The 21,219-nt window shown below is 36.8% G+C and overlaps 1 protein-coding gene across 3 annotated transcripts in view; it reads right to left on the bottom strand.

Annotated features, from left to right (window-relative positions):
• The window catches only part of SESTD1 (SEC14 and spectrin domain containing 1), a 153,440-nt gene that overhangs the window by 23,869 nt on the left and 108,352 nt on the right, over positions 1-21,219 (bottom strand). For all 3 annotated transcript variants that reach the window (XM_060106080.1, XM_060106079.1, XM_060106078.1), the window contains 2 exons: positions 17,949-18,160; positions 7,333-7,455 (listed from right to left, as the gene is read on the bottom strand). In XM_060106080.1, the coding sequence (XP_059962063.1) occupies positions 7,333-7,455; positions 17,949-18,160 (335 nt within the window). The remainder of the gene's footprint in view (positions 1-7,332; positions 7,456-17,948; positions 18,161-21,219) is intronic.

Genomic DNA, 21,219 nt, shown 5'->3' on the forward strand with positions numbered 1-21,219 from the left:
CCTCAGCTACCTACTCCAATAGACACAAAATTTTGTCATTATCATATACTATTATACAGCCCCCAAATCTTAATGTCAAGAATCCCATTCTCTGATCACCAGTTGCTGACTCTCCAATTTACATCCTTTAGTATGCCTGCTCCTACAGCCCCATGAGGTCCACCAATCCATTGATCTCAGCACGTTCTACTGTCCAGCACTCAGGAGCCTCATGTCCTCCCTTCGACCCTTTGTCAGAGGCTATAACCACCTCCCAGGGCACAACCCATGCTCATGCCCTGTTCTCTTTCCTTCCATCAGATTCACCTGTCAAAAATGAAGAACAGATGCAGAAAAGGCATCCATTTATGAGAAAAACTCTCCAGAAAGTGGGCACAGAGGAGACAAACCTCAGCATAATAAAGGCCATATATGAAAAACTCACAGCTAACATCATACTCAATGGTGAAAAGCTGAAAGCATTTCCTCTGAGATCAAGAACAAGACAAGGATGCTCATTCTCACCACTTTTATTCAAAACAGTTTTGGAAGTCCTAGCCACAGCAATCAGAGAAGAAAAAGAAATAAAAGGAATCCAAATTGGAAAAGAAGAAGTAAAACTGTCACTGTTTGCAGGTGACATGATACTATACATAGACTATCCTAAGGACACCACCAGAAAACTACTAGAGCTCATCAATGAATTCAGTAAAGTTGCAAGATATGAAATTGATTACAGAAATCTGTTGCACTTCTATACACTAAAAACAAACTATCAGAAAGAGAAATTAAGGAAACAATCCCATTTACCATTGTATCAAAAAGAATAAAATACCTATGAATAAACCTACCTAAGGAGGTAACAGACCTGTACTCGGAAAACTATAAGACACTGATGAAAGAAGTTGAAGACGACACAGATGGAAAGATGTACCATATTCTTGGATTGGAAGAATTAATATTGTTTAAATGACCATACTACCCAAGGCAACCTACAGATTCAGTGCAATCCCTATCAAAGTACCAATAGGATTTTTCACAGAACTAGAACAAATAATTTTAAAATTTGTATGGAAACACAAAAGAACCCGAACAGCCAAAACAATCTTGGGAAAGAAAAACAGAGCTGGAGCAATCAGCCTCCTTGACTTCAGAATGCAAAGCTACAGCAATTAAAACAGTATGGTACTGGCACAAAAAAAGACCCATAGATGAATGGAACAGAATAGAGAGCCCAGAAATAAACTCATGCTCTTGTGGTCAATCTGTGACAAAGGAGACAAGAATACATGATGGAGAGAAGACGGTCTCTTCAATAAGTGGTGCTGGGAGAACTAGACAGCTACATGTAAAAGAATATAATTAGAACATTCTCTAACACCATATACAAAAATAAACTCAAAATGGATTAATGACCTAAATGTAAGACCAGATACTATAAAACTCCTAGAGGAAAACACAGGCAGAACACTCTTTGACATGAATCGCAGCAATATTTTTTTGGATCTGTTTCCTAAAGCAAAGGAAATAAAAGCAAAAATAAACAAATGGGACCTAATGAAACATAAAAGCTTTTTCACAAAAAAGTAAACCAACAAAAATTACAACCTACTCAATGGGAGAAACTATTTGGAAATGATATGAAAAATAAGGGGTTAATATCCAAACTACATAAACAGCCAATGTAACTCAACATCAAAAAATAAATAGCCTGATTAAAAAATGGGCAGAAGACCTGAACAGACATTTTTCCAAAGACATACAGATGGCCAACAGGTACATGAAAAGATTCTCAACATTAGTAATCGTCAGGGAAACTCAAATCAAAACCACAGTGAGATACCACCTCACACCTGTCACCTCACACCTGTCAGAATGGCTGTCATCAAAAGGAACACAAACAACAAATGTTGGCAAGGATCTGGAGAAAAGGGAACCCTTGTACACTATTGGTGGGAATGTAAATTGGTGCAGCCACTGTGGAAAAGAGTATGAAGGTTTATCGAAAAACTAAAAATAGAATTAACATATGACCCAGCAATTCTACTCCTGTGTTTATACCCAAAAAAACCCCCAAAACGCTAATTCAAAAAGATACATGTACCCCAATGTTCATAGCAGCACTATTTACAATAGTTAAAATATAAAAGCAATCTAAGTGTCCATATACAAAAGAATGGATAAAGAAGATGTGAGATACACACACACACACACACACACACACACACACAATGGACTACTACTCAGCCATAAAAAAGAACAAAATGTTGACATTTTTAGCAACATGAATGGACTTAGAGGACATTATGCTAAGTGAAATAAGTCAGAAAAAGATAAATCTATATGATACTGTATGATAATCCATATAAATGTGGAATCTAAAAAAATACAACAAACTAGAAAATATAATAAAAAAGATGCAAACTCACAGATATAGAGAACAAACTAGTGGTTACCAGTGGGGAGAGGAAGTGGGGGGAGGGTAAGATGGGGGTGGGGATTAAGAGGTACAAACTATTAGGTATAAAATAAGTCACAAGGATATACTGTACAACATGGGGAATATAGCCAATATTTTATAATAGCTATAAATGGAGTATAACCTTTAAAAACTGTGAATCACTATATTGTACACCTGAGACTTATATAATATTGTGTATTAACTGTACTTCTATTTGAACAAACAAAACCTCAGACCTGGTTTCTCTGCCTGCTGTGTGCTTCCAGCAGCTGAAGGTGGCTGGATCAAATCAGCTATGTGGATAGGTGTCTTTTTAAAGTTGTGACCAAATAACCTCAAATGAGCCTTCAGAAACCCTATTGTATTTCTCTAGTTATTTCACCTCCCTATTCTTATGATATGTTTTTTTCACTTCTTAAATATCCAACTCCCTTTCACCTCTTCACTCTAGCCAAAAATCCAACTTCATAATTCACTACGACGCCATCAGAAGAGAACTCTTTCATCCTCTCACAGACAAATCTATGACCTTCCTTGCTTCTGTAGCCCTAGGCTCTGCCTTCTCTGCTAAAATAATGAAGGAACTCTGCCTGATTCTAAGGCCAACTGCTCCACTGCACTCTATAGACTAACCTCTGCTGCCTATGCAAGGTTTTGCTCTTGCAATTATCTTCTCTTTTCAACTGGATTATTCCCATCAGCGTACAAATAAACTGCATCTTCTACTAAAAAACAAAATATATACTTAAGATATGTGCATTTTAATATATGTAAATTAAAGATAAAAAACCTCCCCTTAAAGGAGATCGTTATATTCACTCTATCTTATTTCCTATTCTTTTTTTAATTCACTCTGATCAGGATTTTGTCCTTCCCACTCTTATAAAAAAATCTCAGTCTTTATCTTATTGGACCTCTCAGTTGATTTTAACAAAGGTGACCACCTCCCCCTCCTTTTTCACTTCTTTCCTGAGCCACACAGATCCTTTTCGCCTCTTCTGCTGGCTCTCCTTCCTTTCCTTGCCCTCTAAATTTAGGAGTGACCCAGGGTTCAGCTTTCCAAAGGCTCTTTTCTTCTAAACCAATACTCATTGGGTTTGGATGATTTCATCTTGTCCCACGCCTTTAAGTAACATCTATAGACTAATAGTATCTTCAACCTTGACCTCTTCCCCAGATACTGATTCTCCAGCCTCCCAAACCTACTTCTCTCAGTTTTCCCCACCTGAATAGTCATTAAGGCTAAAAACATGACTCCTCCAAGAGCCAGTCCCGCCGGCTCAACCTCCTAAGCCTGACAACTTCTCACCACTTCTGCTGCCTCCATTCTGTTAGCCTCCTGTCTTCCTATTTCACTGTTTGTCCCTACTCCCTATCCCCTATACAATAGCTGGTGATCTTTTAAAAACATAAATCAATTATCTGCTCAAATACTTCTCCAATGATTTCACATAATATTTAAAACAAACTTGAAGTTCCTTTTTCTGGGCTAAACTCACATGACATGTTTTGGCCCCTGACTCCCTATCTGGCTCACTGCACTCCAACACTGCCAACGTACCTGCTGTTCCTCTATCATGGCAAGTAAGCTCCTGCCACAGAGTGTTTCTACTGCTGTGTCCTCGATCTGAATTGCCCTTTGCTTGGATTACTCCTTCATACCATTTCAAGGTCTCTGATTAAATGTCATCTCCTCAGAGAGGCCCTTCCGGAAAGCCTTACCTATACTGCTCTCCACTCCCTCTTTCCTCAACTTGAATGTAAGTTCCCTATGATAAGACAGTGCTATATTCTCAAGAGCCCAGAACAAGTGACATTTAGTATGTGCCCTACTAGCATGTACTGAGTGAACATATAAAACACTTTTTATATTAGGTATCGTAGATTTGTTGACATTAAATTAGGTAGGTAACAGGTACTGTTCCAAATGTGGTCTCTCTTATGCCCTGTACCTAAAACTTGGGTTTCCCTAATTTGTCATATTGTCTTATTGCCTGAACTACTATGGAATTTTTGAGTATGATTACAGAGATGATGTAGTCATACGTAATGCAAAGAACACTAGACTTGAAAGACAGACTCAAGGTCTGTCTTTTTCCTTCCTAAGGGTGTGATCTTCATCAAGTCACTTAATCTCTCAGAATCTTTTTCTTTCTTTACAGCAGTATGTTCAACTGGTGGCGATTTTGCTCCCTAGAGAACATTTTGCTATATTTAGAGACATTTCTGGCTGTCACAACTGGGAGGGAGGGATGTTACTGCACCTAGTGGGTAGAGGCCAATGATACTGCTAAATACCTATGATCCCAGGACAGTCCCTACAACAAAGATTTATCAATAAATAAATAAATAATGCCAAGGTTGAGAAAACCTGTTCTCTACAGCTGTCCCTCCGTGTCCTTGGGGGATTGGTGCCAGGGATTCCAAATTCCAGCCATGCTCAAGTCCATTTATGTAAAATACTTTCTAACCACACAGTGATTATAAAGCTTAATGGACACTGACCGATTTAAAGCAGAAAATATTGCCTGAGAAAACGATCACTGTTGTGTTCTAAATAGAAAGGGATTTCACAGTCTTATCTATAGTACTTACAAATTTAGTTAATGCTCTAAATAAGTTGGTCTAATTCTTTGAAGAAGTAATAACAGTGATTCAGAGAAAAATAGTAAACTAAAGGATAAAAGACCTGAGATATAATTTCTTGCAGTGAGAACTCTCTACATCAGATCACCTGGGGTGCTTATTAAAAATACCTAAGCGCCCCCCGACCTACCAAATCAGAGTCTGTGGGGGTGGGGCTCTGCCACAGGCCTTTTAACAAACACATCAGGTGACTCTCATGACCATTAAGGGTTAAGAACTACCATCCCCAAGCTGATTTTTTTTTCCTGGTTTAAACTTGCAAACTATAGGCCCTAATAACCAGACCAGAGATGCAAACAATTTAAGAACTCGTATGTCTAATGAAATTAACACCTGAAATTAGAACTGATGTTGTCACAGAGAAATAATCAGTCTCTCTGGGATGTGGGGAAAAAAAATCATACACACACACACACACACACACACACACATTTTAATCAAAATGTTCCTTCCTAGGAAATTGGGGAACATAAAATTTATAGAACCTCAGATGAACAGGCTGCATTCAGTTCAGTTATGGTCATTCTCTGGTTTACCTCTCAAAAACATTTAACTGTATAGAAAATGATTATTTCTAGCCCCACCCCCCCGAAACACACACACACACACACACACACACACACACACAGAAACAAAAACAAACTTAAAAAAACAATCCACCATCAAGATATGGGATTTGGATTAAGATGGTAAATAAGAAATGAACCTGGATGTTCACATACCAGGAAAGAGCAGTCATCAGGACTGACACTGGAAATGTATGTGAATTGGTGGTGATGCACAGTTGGTGAAATGATGGGTATTTATACTTTATACTATGATATAGGAATCTCCATCTAGGAGGAAAGAAACACTGCCAACACACTTAGGCTAGTACCTTAGGAAGAAATGGGGTCTTGATTCTTTATGCAGACCTGTTTTGCTGCTTACTATAAGGCACAACACACCAGTATTCTCCTCGGAGACCAGAAGTCAGTACTGTGGGATGGGGAGACACTGACAGAATCTAAAGCAACGTCAGAGATTTATGCTTCTGCACCTTCCTATTCTGTGCTTTTCCTACCGCTCACCTACCTCCACCTAAAAGCTAAAGTAAGATTACTGGACTAAAATACTTTAAAAATTATTTTAAGTTATTATAATCATTTTCATACACCTTAATATTCTTTCTGTTGTGCTTCCCTACTATTCAAAAACCAAGGAAACTTCTCACTGCCACTCCTTGACAAAGAACTATATATTAGTAGTATTTTCATTTTCTATATATTAGCATTGAATATCCTAATCAATTTGGGTTTATTTTTAGCTTTATTTCTGAATTATGGTTTTATAAAGAATCTAAAATTTAATACTTGACAGAGTGCTTTAACACAAAATGGTATATTAAAAGTTTCTCCAAATTCTACCCATATTAAGCAATCAATACACTAGAAATTTGTCATTATAGTTTCATAAGACCTGAACAATTCCAAAATAGGCTTTAAAGTGTTGACTTTTATTTACAAAGAGAAAACTTTTAATAAAATATTAGAACGTCTTAAAAATCATAAGCTGATATACATGTCCTGCAGCAAACAACCTATTCTCAAGGTGACAATGCAGTGCCACCTATTGGTTAAAACAGCACAATTCAAGTTTTGCCTTTTAGAACTTCATGGAATTTTTTTTTCTGAATATTTTCTATCTCTGGTTGGTTGAATCTTTGGATGTGCGTGGAACCTGTGGATACGGAGGGGCCAACTGTATATATATTATCTTTGCAATTTTCCTAGTTAGTACTTGTAAGAGACTTAAATATGAAATTCCATAATTGAAAAATCTATATATTTTATGCGTTTCACAGGTTCCAACATAATGGTTTTCCCTTTTATGCTGAAAAATACCCTGAATACTTTGTATTTAACTTACAACTCCTGTACCTGAGGTTATACTTTTTAAATTCAGGACTAGATAAAGGTTGTATTTTTGTACTATCACTCTTTCTTCTGTTACAGTAGTTCTTAAAATTTCACATGAATTGTGTTTCTATAAAAATATATAATTAAGCTATACTGGAGACAAAACCAAAACCAAACTTCTAATGAATATGTACTAAGTGGTCAAAATGTACTTGATAGCCATTAAACATACTGTACTTTATGCCCCTAAACCAAGGTGTACAGCAACTTATCACTTACTACCACACATGCTATTAATTATGCACATTAATAATAGCTCTGTAACTTGCAGAGGAAAAAGCCTCTCACACTGTGCTGGCTCTCGATCTCTTCATGCTTCTGCTGTAGGGCTTGGGAAGCCCGAATGGAGTCTCCAATCCCCCACTGGGCTCTCAGCTGTTCTGATCCAGGCCCTTCAAGCCAGTTCACAACCTATGAACGGAAGTTGAGATGAAATTTTAAAATAATCAAAAACTTTTCAAACTTTCATTCTAATTGGTTTTCCCTTCCCAAAGTTCCTCGAGTATTTTTAATTTAAATTCTTTAAATTCTATTGTATAGGCAGTAAACGTTTCTTCTGGAACTATACAGCTATAATGTGACAACTTTTCCAAAACCTAAATTTGATAAAATGTACACTACAGCACCTTAGGCTTTCAGTTATCTGATCACCTGCCAGGCTAAAAGAAATATGACATGCTCCCGTAAGAGAGGCTTAAAAATTAACTTATGATGATAAGAAAATTAGAGAACTATAGGATTTAGAATTGGAAGGGACACCAGAAATGACATTGGTCAAATTTCTTATCTAATACTTAAGAAAACTGAGTTTCAGAGAGATTAAGTGACTTGTTCAAGGTAACATAATTCATTATTAAAAAACTAGGACTAAAAGCCATGTGTCCTGACTCATACTCTAAAGTTCCTTCCAAAGCACTTATAAAACAGAATCAATTAACTGATATAAAGTTAAAATACTATTTTTCTCACTTTGAAAAGAAAATTAAAAACTGTAGAATTATACTACTACAGTACCCTCTAGGGGGTCTTCTTAGGAAGGATCAGCCAAACATTCAGACCCACAAGACCATCTGAAGTCCCCCTGGCACCAAGTCTACTCAGAAGGATGAAGGTTAGGGACTACAGTCTGCCAGGGTAACAGCACTGGGTGTTTCTCTTCTGCCGGGTCCCTGAAGCAGTCCAACAGTTCAGGAGATGAGATCCATATGGGACAGATACAGGAGACACACTGGCATCAAAACCTCACACCACACAGGCATCATGCCCATTATAAAAGTCACTGAGCTCCAAGATGCCCGAAGTTATGCCTTCCATCAAGTATTAAGAGTTCTCCCAGTCCAGAGCCAGAATAATTTTTACTACAAGCAATGTCGCCTGGTAACACAGTTGGCATTTTTATCAGGTTTTCAAGGGAACAGACCTAAACAGTTAAGCAAAGATCAAATTCTCATACAGAAGAAAGGGTTTTGTTTTCTCTACCCACAAACATATATACTCTAAAACTACACAGACACAGTGAAGTAATTCTAACAGAAAAAAATATTGCCCAGCTTTACCAAGCTGAATTATTATTTATCAAGCTAAATTACAATCAGGAAGTCAACAGCAGCTAAACTTAGGATAGGTCCCAAGAAGTGAATGAGAATGTCTGTGCAGCATAATATTAGAGACTCAGTGGATAGACAGGCTTACCTTATCACAGACCCACAGTGCATTCCATAGTTATTACCAGGGTAAAATATATTTAAAATCTAAGAGTTTATGTAATTTAAATAATCATATAAAAGTACCACATCATAGGGAAAAATCGTGTGTGTTTCCTTCCATTAATTTTTCACATGCACTGCATTTTCATGTTACTCCAGATTTAAGTGCTGCAGCCAATTGTCAGAGTACAAGTAATTTCTATCCTGTGTTTTTCACTTCTTTGTGACTACAGTTATTACCATTTTAATGGCTCAAAACCCCTTTTTTAAGAAGGCCAGCCTCCTTGCCTGCCTCCCTCCTTCGCTCCCTCTCATCTGTCCGAACAACCAACCAACCCACCCAACTAAGAGATAAGTAAGCAACGTTCTACCTCAAGTAACTATTATACCTGCTTTCACAACTCCAATTCTCTATTGTTGAGCATCTAAGTAATTTTAAGATGAACATATATATAGCAGTTATGCAACAGAATTTTTCTCTAATTCTCTATTGCTTTCCTAGAAAACATTTTCAATTGTGATCTTGGGTCCAGTGATGATACAATGTTAATTGCTAATAGTATATATTATAAAATTACTCTCTAAAACACTTGTTTCTATTTGAAACATCCAAGTCACGAAAGTTTTAACTGAGAATAACCTTTGCAAGGTATATAAACTGACTACTGCTTTTACTTTATTTTATTTTATTTTTATTTTCTGAGATTCTCAGTGCAATTTATTAAGAAACACCCACGTGGGGGCTCTGGGAGAAACAGTATCTCTTTCTAACAACAAATGTATTTTGTCATTTCCAAAAAAACTCTGGAAATGGGGTTCTTGCCCTCAGTCTACTTCAAGCTTAATGTAAGAGATGAGGTGGGGAGTCAACCAAAATAATGCAGCAATGATTACATTTAATTTGAAATCATTTATATTTATTACAAAAGTGGGTTAGAAACAGTAACTAAGAAAAAAGTTGGTTAGATCATAAGAATGTTGGTAAGTTCCTACGTGAATGATACTAACTTTGAGTAAAATTAGGGGAAAGTTTCCTGGAAAACAATGTAGACATGATCTACTTTTGGATTTTATATCTTCTTACATAGATTGGTAAAAAACACCAAGACTTCTTGTTTTCTTAATAACCAGAGGGGAAAAACAGAACTACATGCTAAATAAAAATCTTTTCATGAGGACCCAATACTCATCTTTGTTTAAACATTTCTCCCAGTGAGAAATCCTACACTGCTTCTGCATTACATTCAGGAGGAAATGTGGCTATCTGGCATGGCCATACTATGCCATGGATGATGGGGCCCTGCCTATCCTTCTCCATTTCCTTCTTTAACCGAGCCCGCGTTGAACTTTTAGTGCTCCCCAAGGGCGCCATGTTCTCTCACTAGTTTTGCTTTGACATGGGTTGTCCTCCTACCTGAAATCTTTTCAGCCCCTTCTCTTCGTGACCTCTTTTTCATCTTTCAAGACTCATCTCGTGCTATAGATTTTGATGATTTTGGTTTTAAGTTTTCTACTGAACTGTTTATCTCTCTTTTGATCCATTTTTTTAAATGAGTTATTTTTCATTTCCAAGGGGTTGGATACTTTTGATCTGTTTGAACTTACACTATTGATTTCTAGTTGTCAAACAAATTCAAATAAAGATGGCATTCTTGTGATTATTCTCGTTATTTCTTTTTAATTTTGAAACTGCCTACATAATGAGAATACTTTAAAGAGCATTATTATAAATTATGCATTTTAGAGTTATAATTTAGAGCAATATTCTCAAACCAAAAACCCTTAGAGTCATTCTTAACTCTTCTTTTTTTCCTTTTACACCCTGCATACCTGATATCCCTGGAATCCTGTTGTTTTGACTTTCAAAATAAACCTGTTCCAAGCCTACTTCAGGCCTTACCTAGATCCTTGTGGTAGCCTCCAAACCAGGCTTTCTGCTTTTAGTTTTGCCCCCTACATGGCTGACTATTACTTTTAAAGTACTTCCACCAAGTTTAAAACAGAAATGTTTTCAGGTGTATTTCTAAATATTAGTGAGAATGAATAAATTGCGAATGCTTGCTTACTAACAATATATGATCTTTTGGGATTTCTCTCTTTATGTGTGTGCCCATTTATGTCCTAGTATCTTAAATATTAATATATTCTTAGCTTCCATCTTCTCTTTACAAGGTTTTAATACTAAAGAGCAAAAACTCAAAAACAAAAAAGTCCACGTATTATTTTTGACTCACTGGAATAGCCTAACTGCTATGATTTTCTTTGCTAAATTCTGTTTTCAGAGTCCTAAATTCATTTGCAAACCTCTACTGCCAGGTACTCTTTAGAATACAATGTTTTGTTCCTCAACATCTCCACTTTTTCTGCTTTACTCTTTTGTATGAGCTATATTTGGAGGGGCAGGGTACTAGGATCCTGTTTGTCTCTGCTGGCCTGTGGAAAGTATCACTCTTTCACAAAAGAGACAGATGAGCAGTTCCATCTTAAGGAAGCACTAGGCATGACTGAAATTCTGGCTCTGTTCCTAGGAGTTGAAAGACTTTGGTCCATCACCTTTGAAATGGTGTTAATGCTACATCTGATGTACAGGGCTATTGTCAGGATTATAGAGTCATTATACGTAAGACACTTAAGCACAGTAGATGATACCAATAGTTGTTAGCCTCTTTGTTTTCCCCACTTTTTCTGAAGAAAAAAGCCTAGCTCCTTCTATTTATTCACTCTTTATAAACTATGTCTCACATCTGCATTTTACAGTAAAATCCATATGCTTTTTAATCCTCGAACTAAGTGTTTTAGTCTATGCTTTTAAAAAATGGAAATAAAAAGAGTAAGTTTTAAGAAATCTCATGTAAACATTTTGAAACAAGTTTCTACTCCCTTTGGGGGACTTAATTGCTTCTCACTGATTACTATGTATTACGAATATGAATATAGAAACAGATGTACAATGGCATTTAAGTATTTTAAACAATTAATATAATAAATTATTTCACTAAAAATGTCTAAATTCTAAAAATAAGGGTGGAATGAAAATAACTCAGAAATTTTAACTAATTAAAGTGTTATATATTATTTTTTAAAAAGTAAGGCAACATTATTTAAAATTTAAACTTTGAAACTCTAGAAAACTTTTAAACGGTATAAACAAAAGAAGCAGGTTAATATAAATCATGATAACTGGGGAAAAACAATTCATTAGCAAGAAACTTTCAAAGAGTTATAAATTTAAAAATAAATTTTTTTTCTCTTTTTTTTTTTTTTCCGTGGTACGCGGGCCTCTCACTGTTGTGGCCTCTCCCGTTGCAGAGTACAGGCTCCGGACGCGCAGGCTCAGCGGCCATGGCTCACGGGCCCAGCCGCTCTGCGGCATGTGGGATCTTCCCAGACCGGGGCACGAACCCATGTCCCCTGTATCAGCAGGCGGACTCTCAACCACTGCACCACCAGGGAAGCCCCAAAATAAATTTTAAATAAAGCAAAGACATCTCCTTGGCACACACACACACGAAAACAGTTACACAGTCAAGTGTACATATAGTTTTAACGTATGCTGAAAGTAATTTCCCTTGGAATGCAACATCAGTAATGTAAACACCATAAATGTATGACTATTTCTAATAAAAATGATGCAAATTGAGGTTGATGCCCCAGTAAATAAATCTATTTAAATGCATTAATGATGGTGGTTTGCCAAACTGGGTTATAAAACTTAATTTCAATCAGGACATCTTGCTCATCAGTCAATCTGAATATTAACTTACTGCAAAAACAGTTTCATGCACAATCCATATGAATGTGACCTCTCAAACGGTTACATTTATATGCAAAGTATAACCTTGGAGATGTGCTCTTAGCATCCACCATGACAAATATTTGCAGAGGCCAAAAATGCATGTGACTGTCCATCATTTTTCCCTGGCCAGGCTGATTTCTAAAGACTGCATGAGAGAATATCTAGAAGCATGTTAGGTCAAACAAGGTAGAAGGGCATATCAAGCAGATGTCAAGCATCTGACCAGAAGAAAGAATATGGAGAGCTGGGATCACAGCCTCCAGCTGTATACTTTAGCAACTCAGAGTTATCCTATTTTGCATCTATGGTTCCTTTCTACAAAGGAAGAAAATCACATGGATGATTCTAGAAATAACATTTGCAATGCTGGCAGAAATTACTGCCACAATAAATAATGAGAATAACGATAGCTTATTTCAGTGAAGTGGCATCATCTCCTATCCAGAAGTACGTGAAATCTGATTTTTTTTTTTTTTTTTTGCAGTACGTGGGCCTCTCACTGCTGTGGCCTCTCCCGTTGCGGGGCACAGGCTCCGGACGTGCAGGCTCAGCGGCCATGGCTCACGGGCCCAGCCGCTCTGCGGCATGTGGGATCTTCCCGGACCGGGGCACGAATCCGTGTCCCCTGCATCAGCAGGCGGACTCTCAACCACTGCGCCACCAGGGAAGCCCGAAATCTGATTTTTAAATGTAGCGGCAGCAACATGGAGAACTTCTGCATTCCACATGAAGTCTAATGCTACCGATTTGAACTGTGGGGAATAAATGGCTGACAAACAATGGTTATTACCATATAGTTTATCTATTAGAGCTATTGGTTTCTTCTTCATTATGTTCTGTTTTCAGTGATAAATCAGTAAAAAAAAAGAGATGTGGAAAATTTCAACTTTCATTAATTTTACACAAGCAGAGGTAGTCAACTTTATGATTATCTTTACATAAATATCAAAAAATTTCATTTTCCCCCAAATTTGCAAGACTGAAGATGGTAGTTTATATTCTGTGTGTGCAGACATGGTCAATATATGTTACTAAATAGCTAAACTTAAGTAATCATTTTGGCAAGAGAAATAGATCTTTCCCTAAAATGTGACCTGTGAAAAACAGAGTGTAGAAACCATCACCTGATGAATATTAATGCTCTAACCAATTCACATGTAACGCTTATAAAGAAAATTGAATTGCAATGAGGTTTATTTGTTTTTAACAATAATCTCATGACCATCACCACCATCATTGTAAGTATCATCATCATCTCCTTTCTCTAGTTTCTTTATTCTTTATCCAGTTGAGCTGGTCCATCATTTCAAAAATGCATGTCAATACATTAACTCCTTTGCCCCTGATGTCACATAGCAAAGCACAAATGCTGGGGGAATCCCATCACCCACGTTCTCTGGTGCCTGCACATCAACAGCCAGCCATGAATTGACAGGGTCACATAACAGGCTAGAAAGTTTTCACCATAAGTTCAAGATCAGCACTATCTAAAAATACATCTATACTTCCACGGTAATTTCACTCTTCCAATCCCCAAAATGAAAATTTTGAATCATTTCCACTCCATTTAAACCTCTAACCCTCTTTAACCACTGCCCTCCCCATCCCCACCCTGCCTCCAAACCTCCACCACCAAAGAGATTCCCTTTGTCTCTTACTTAAAAACAAACAAAAAACAACCAAAAAAACCTAATCACTCAAGAACTACTTCATCTTCTTGATGCCTGACTTATATATATGGAGGCAACTCTGGATCATCCTACCATCTCCCTCCTGTTACAAAGGAAGAGTTCTCGCTCCTCCATTCTAAAGCTAATCCCTTCAGCTCTGCTTTGGAGTCCATTCACTTCCACCTTGTCACGAACTTGATAGTATTAATTATTCTCTCTTCCATGTTCAACTCCTCCTTCCAAACATATACTACTTCCCCCCTAGAATTTAAGCCTCTTAGTTTTCCATATTACAAACACAAACTAACAAAAGTAAACTACACTTGACCCCAGCTGTGGGCTGAATTGTGTCACCACACTCCCCATATGCTGAAGTCCTAACTCCCAGTGCTTCAGGATGTAACTATATTTATTTGAAGACAGGGTCTTTAAAGAGGCACTTAAATTAAAATGAGGTTATTAAAGTGTGCCCTAATCTTACATGACTGGTGTCCTTAAAAGGAGAGGACATTTGGACACAGACAGGTATAGAGGGAAGATGATATGAAGACATAGGGACAAGGCATCAGTAAGCCAAGGAGAGAGGCCTGGAACAGATCCTTCCCTCACTGCCCTCAGGTGGAATCAACCCTGCTAACTCCTTGATCTTGGGCTTTTAGCCTCCAGAAAAATGAGGAAATACATTTCTATTGTTAAGTCCCCTAGTCTGTAGTACTCTGTTACAGCAGACCTAGCAAATTAATACACCCTCACTTCTAGGCATTGCTCTGTTTCTCATCTTTCCTTCAGAGACAAAATTCTCAGCGAGTTCCCTACACTCCACGTCTCCTTCACCACACCTCACTTTCATTCCTGAATTCACTCCAATGTGCTACTGGCCCTGCTACTCCATACCCTGGGATCACCAACGACCTTGACCTTGTGGATTCTTAGTGAACATGTTAAGTCTTCCTCTTTTCCAATCTTCCAGCAGCATTCGACAGGGTTCCCAACTCCTTCCCTGACATGCTTTCTTCTTTTGACTACCATGACACAGAGCTCTTCACACTTGCCTTCTTCGTCTCTGGCCAATCCTCCACTGCCTTCTCTTCAGGAGTATGCTCCTCTATCTTGTCATTAAATGCTGGAGCTTCTCAAAGCTCAGTTACAAAGCCCTCTTCTCATCTACTCTCAGCTCTTTCCTTGGGAAATTCTCACCCACATCAATGCTTTAATTACCATTCATACACAGATGACAAACAAGTACGTCACCAGCCCAGACTTCTCATTTCTGGACCTGTTTGGGACTACCTTTATATATCTTCTCTTAGATGTCTCAGAGTCTCCTGAAATTCACCATGTCTAAAACCAAACTCATGATTTTCCATACCTTTTCCATCTGCACGTAAACCCAAACCTGTCCAATTTCCCTAATTAGACAACACCATCATCCATTAAGTCTTGCAAGCCAGAAAAATGCTTCATCTCTGATATTGTCTTCTTTCTCACCCTTCCTCCCTCCACTCTCCTTGGGACTTGAGTGGTTGCAATTTTACAACTATTTGTGTAGTTATGTAGCCATGAACCAAAAAGTGGGACACCCTGTCTGCTTTTACTCACCATTACATTCCACCGAGCACAATGTCACACTATTGTAGATATTCATTTCTTTAACGAGTGAGCAAATAGATAATACTAATAAAAACTCGTATGTGCCAAGCTAAACATTTTATTAAAATTATCTTCTTAATCTTCGTAACAGCCCTATTAAGTAGGTATTATTATTATTATTGTTTTCCTCACTTTACTGAGGAGGAAGCTAGGGCACTGAGGAGTACACTTCCTTCCCAAGAACAAACTTGAAAGTGACAGAAGAGAGTGGACTCAGGTTACTGGGGTACTTGTATACCACTATGCTATTCCATCTTTATGGTTTTCAAAGATACTCTCAAGCTATTTAACTAAAGTTTACCCGAGTTTAATACAAGCTATCTTTAATTTATGAATATATTATGTAGAAAAAATTATATATAATTAACATATGCTCAGAAATCTTGAGTTTCTATGTAGTTATCATGAGATAAAGCCTAAATCCTGTTGCCTGGAATTCAAGATCTTCCATGATCCAACTCCTTCCCTCTTTTCAAGCCTTTTTCCCCATGACACCCTGATGCTCTAGTCAGGCAGCGTTCAGCAAACTACAGCTTGCAGGCCAATTCTAGCCTACCACTTGTTTTTATAAAGTTTTACTGAAACAGCCAAACACATCTGTTTACATAATGACTATGCATTACAATGGTAATTAAATAGCCACAGGTTCAAGAAAAACTGTATGGTCCAAGAAGCCTAAACATTTACCATGTGGCCCTTTACAGAACAAGTTTTCCAACAGCTGAATTAGAATTCTAGGCTACAATCTAGTTCAATGGGAACAAATATAATAGCTTCCATTAGCTGAGTGCTGGGTTCTTTCAACAAACCTTTCAAAAGAGGTCCTGTTACCCCTGTTTTATGTAATGAAAGGAAGGAAGGAAGGGAGAGAAAGAGAAGAAGGGAAAAAAGAAAGAAGGAAGTCAAACTGAGGCTCAGGTGGGTGAATAATGCAACCATGATCACACAGCAAATAAGTGGAAGAACTGGGATTCAGAGCATGCTCACTGACTATGTTCCATGACTCAAAGGCTAAACACTTTCCCTGGTGCCTACTGCTGCCTTTTTCTTCAGTAGAACTTGGGATTTCATGTTATTGTTTATTCATGCTATTCTTTCTCCTCCACAGAATGCCAATTCTCCTTTAAAACCTAAAGGAGATGCCTGGTGAAATCTTACACATTCTTGGGGACAAGCTCAAGCACTACCTCTTTCCACTAAGTATTCCAAGATCACCTGCAACCAGGGGAATAATCCCTCCGTCGAATACCCACAGCACTTCAGGCATTCCCTTGTGACACCTAACACTTTCTCTCCCCTCTTAAGTTTAATGTAACAAAACCCAAGTTTACCTTTATATCCTGTAGAAAAAGCACAATGCCTTCTATATAATAAGTACTTAACAAATACTTATCTAATGAATGAATCTAGATTAAAAACTTTGGGACACTTCTAACCTGGATTTTTAAAGTGAAATATTTAAGATTTACTTCTTAATAATTCAACAGATCAAAATCCAGAATGTAGTCTAAATACAGAAATGTCTTCCTTAGTATTGATTTTTAGCATTTTTAGCCTACTTATAAAAATCAATTTTAAAAGGAACTAAAAATTCATAAGAATTAAATATACTTAAAGTTTCCTATCAGTATCATAAATAAGGAAACTTAATATTATAATTACTTATATTACACATTAACATTTTGCTAGGATAGAAAAACTCTTCATAATGCCCAAATTAACAACAACAACAACAAAAAAAAACTTAAGTCATTAGAAATTTAAAATAAATCTAAGGTCAACAATAAAATGTTATTTATTACAAGAATCAGAAACCACAAGTGATGTTTCCAACAGCTAGTTATTTTTGAAATTCTGATAGAGTGAGCTGAATGCTCAATGTCATCACTGTAGAAATAATATAATTTAAATGCAAATACTAATTGTAAAAATAGTTTGAGAGTCTGGTTTGACATTTCTAAAGTTCTCTATATAATGTAAATAAGGCTTAGTATAAAATCAGGTACAGAGTAGAAATTACACACACACATAAAAAAATTTAGATTTTAAAAAGAGTTTAATATGTTGGAATCAGACACCTACTTGCATCACCTTCTGTTGAATCTCTTCTAACTGTGTACGCTTACTACGTTGCCTACAAACTTCCTGGTAGCGGGTATATTGCTCTCGCAGTGAATCTAATAATTTCATAACCTGTGGCTGTGCTAGCAGTTCATCATCCATAGGAGACCACGAGACCCCTCCATCTGAGCCATTAAATCGACGCTGCTGTAATTCGGATAACAATTCATGTCCTTTAAGAAGGAAAGATACTTATAATTAATATCCATAAAGAAATATAAATCTTACTTCTCAATCTTCTCAATTCTAATTCCTTATTTTTAGAACGTATCTGCCTATATATTTACCTACCAGGTCTTAAGTACTGAAATGCAATTTCTCAATTTATATAGAAATAAATAGGAAAACTGCATGCATACATATACATATGGATATATACTATGTCGTATATCATAGCTCTATCATATACAGACAGTCCTCGATTAAACGACAGTTTGATTTACAATTTTTCGACTTTATGATGGTGCATTCAGTTGAACCCATACTTCAGCTTTTGAATTTTTTCTTTTTCTGGGCTAGCAATATGCAGTACGATACTCTTTTGCGATGCTGGGCAGCAGCAGTGAACTGCAACTCCTAGTCAGCCACATGATCATGAGGGTAAACAACTGATAGTAATACTGACAACCATTCTGTACTCATACAACTGTTCTGTTTTTCACTTTTAGTACATTATTCAATAAATTACACAAGATATTAAACACTGTATTATAAAATAGGCTTTGTTTTAGATGATTTTGCCCAACTGTAGTCTACTGTAAGTGTTCTGAGCACGTTTAAGGTAGGCTAGGCTAGGCTATGATGTTTGGTACTTTAGGTGTATTAAATGCATTTCAACATGATATTTTCAGCTTACAATGGGTTTATCAGGATGTAATCACATTGTAAGTTGAGGAATATATATATTCTATATACACCATACTATATAGTAAGTATGTAGTATATATGGCACATATATTTTCTAGACCTATCTTTCTATCTATCACATGCTTGTTATTGGTGGATTCACTCCTCAGGACATTGTGCCAACCATTTCTCTGTAGAGCACAATTACAATCTGGGATTTCTGTCTGATGGTACTAATTAGTATGTTTTGTCTGATAGTACTAATCAATACTAAGCGTTATGTTGTAGGATTTCACTGTTAATCCATAACCTTAATCATAGCACCTAAAAGAAATGTTGGTGTGTAACAAATGTATGATTAAAGGGAGAAAGTCTTTACTACTGATACAAAATAACATTTAAATAATCTCTATTTATATAAATTTCTACAACATATTAACTGTGAATCATGAGGGGCCACATTAATGTAAGAACTGCACTCAATGTTATTTGATTACAGCAAACTCATGGAGAAAATCACTCATGCACAAGAAGTTACAATTATAGAATGTGCAACATCTAAAGCTGTAAGTGTAACATTAACAATTTTACAAGATGACGCTGGTCAGACCACTGATGACCAATATCAAGATGACTGTCAGAGCTGACTGTGCTGTTTCTGCATGTAGCTCCTTCCCTCCATCTGTAATAGCTCCTGCCCACTGATCATCAGTGGGGGAAGAGGGAGTTGGCCTTTGGACAGGAGTCTGCCCCACCCCCCAGTTGCCGGCATCCAAAACAAAGAAAACTATCCTTTCCACCAAAAAAAAATTTTTTTTTAAGTAAATAAATTGCAAATTGTTTTTCTAGGATAATACTATTCCAATTATCATTAAGGAACCCAAAATATGCAGATATTTAAATTCTCTTCTCTTCATCTCTATTCAAGAAAATGTCCTAAACTTAAATGGCTTTAAATAATAGAAACAGTTTTTATTATGATTTGGAGGTATTTCCAATTTCTGAAGAATATCCAAGATTGTTTTAAACATCCCCATTTTATACTCTTTCTACTTTAAGAGTCAATAGCATATTAAAAAGGACTTAGTGACATATAAAGATAATTCTAAAATACAAATGTAACAAGTTTCTGAATTCAATGGCTTAAGCAGCTTTTAAAATGTTAAATATAAACAGGGAACTAGGTTTTGAATCTAAAGCAATATTTTTACTGACAGTCCTTGTACCTTCTAAACATGTAGTAATTCACAGATTACAATTATTTCTTTGTTCTTTCAGGAAGTAAGATCTAAATCGTACTGAAAAAACTCGGGAAAACTGAATCGATACAACGAAGATATTCAGAATTTATTTCTTTACTATTTATTACACTTCATAATTGGAAGGACACCTGTTTTGAAGACTTATGGAAAGTCTTTGTATATATATATATACACACACATTCATATTCTTTATATATATATTTCCATAAAAGTCATTAAGATCAGAATATATATTTTTTTCTTCTTTGATGACTGTTACCTTTAATGTTTTCCTTGTGGATACCATTTACATTAGAGAAGCAGCACCACATAATGATTTCAAAGACGATACTTCGAAACCAAACTGCCTTGGTTAAAGTCCCAAATCTAGCATTACTAGTTTGTAATCTGCCTAAGTTACTAAACCTTTTTTTTTTTTTTTTTTTTTTGCGGTATGTGGGCCTCTCACTGTTGTGGCCTCTCCCGTTGCAGAGCACAGGCTCCGGACGCGCAGGCTCAGTGGCCATGGTTCACGGGCCTAGCTGCTCCGCGGCATGTGGGATCTTCCCAGACCGGGGCATGAACTCATGTCCCCTGCATCGGCAGGCGGATTCTCAACCACTGCGCCACCAGGGAAGCCCTACTAAACCTTTTAATGCCTCAGTTTCCCCATCTTAACACTGGGATGACAACAGTACCTACTTCAGTGGGTTGTAGTGAAGGATAAATGAGTTAGCATACATAAAGTGCTTAGAATAGTACCTGCTATGCAGTAGGATTAGAACTATGCCCTATTAGAAAAATACATTAGAAATAAAATTAAGGTATTTTCATTTAAAAGAATTCCAATGTGTTCTCTAGAATCTGTGAAACTACTACTAAAGCTATTTGGGCTGGAATATACAAACCATGCAGCACTGAACACACACTACGTGCAAGGCCATTGCAAGGTGTTAAGTGTTTTTACACAGATGATTGTAAAACAGTACAACTAGTGGCTTTGGATTTAGACCTTTTCTTAGTGCTATGGTGGTAGAACTTAATAGTTATTTGATCTTGAACAAGTTTTTTAATATCTCTAAGCCTTGGCTTCCTCAAGTAGAGAAAATAATACTAATTATCTCAAGGAGTACTTAGAAGAATGA

Source organism: Mesoplodon densirostris, chromosome 8, assembly GCF_025265405.1.
Source record: "Mesoplodon densirostris isolate mMesDen1 chromosome 8, mMesDen1 primary haplotype, whole genome shotgun sequence".
NCBI classification, from domain to species: Eukaryota; Metazoa; Chordata; class Mammalia; order Artiodactyla; family Ziphiidae; genus Mesoplodon; species Mesoplodon densirostris.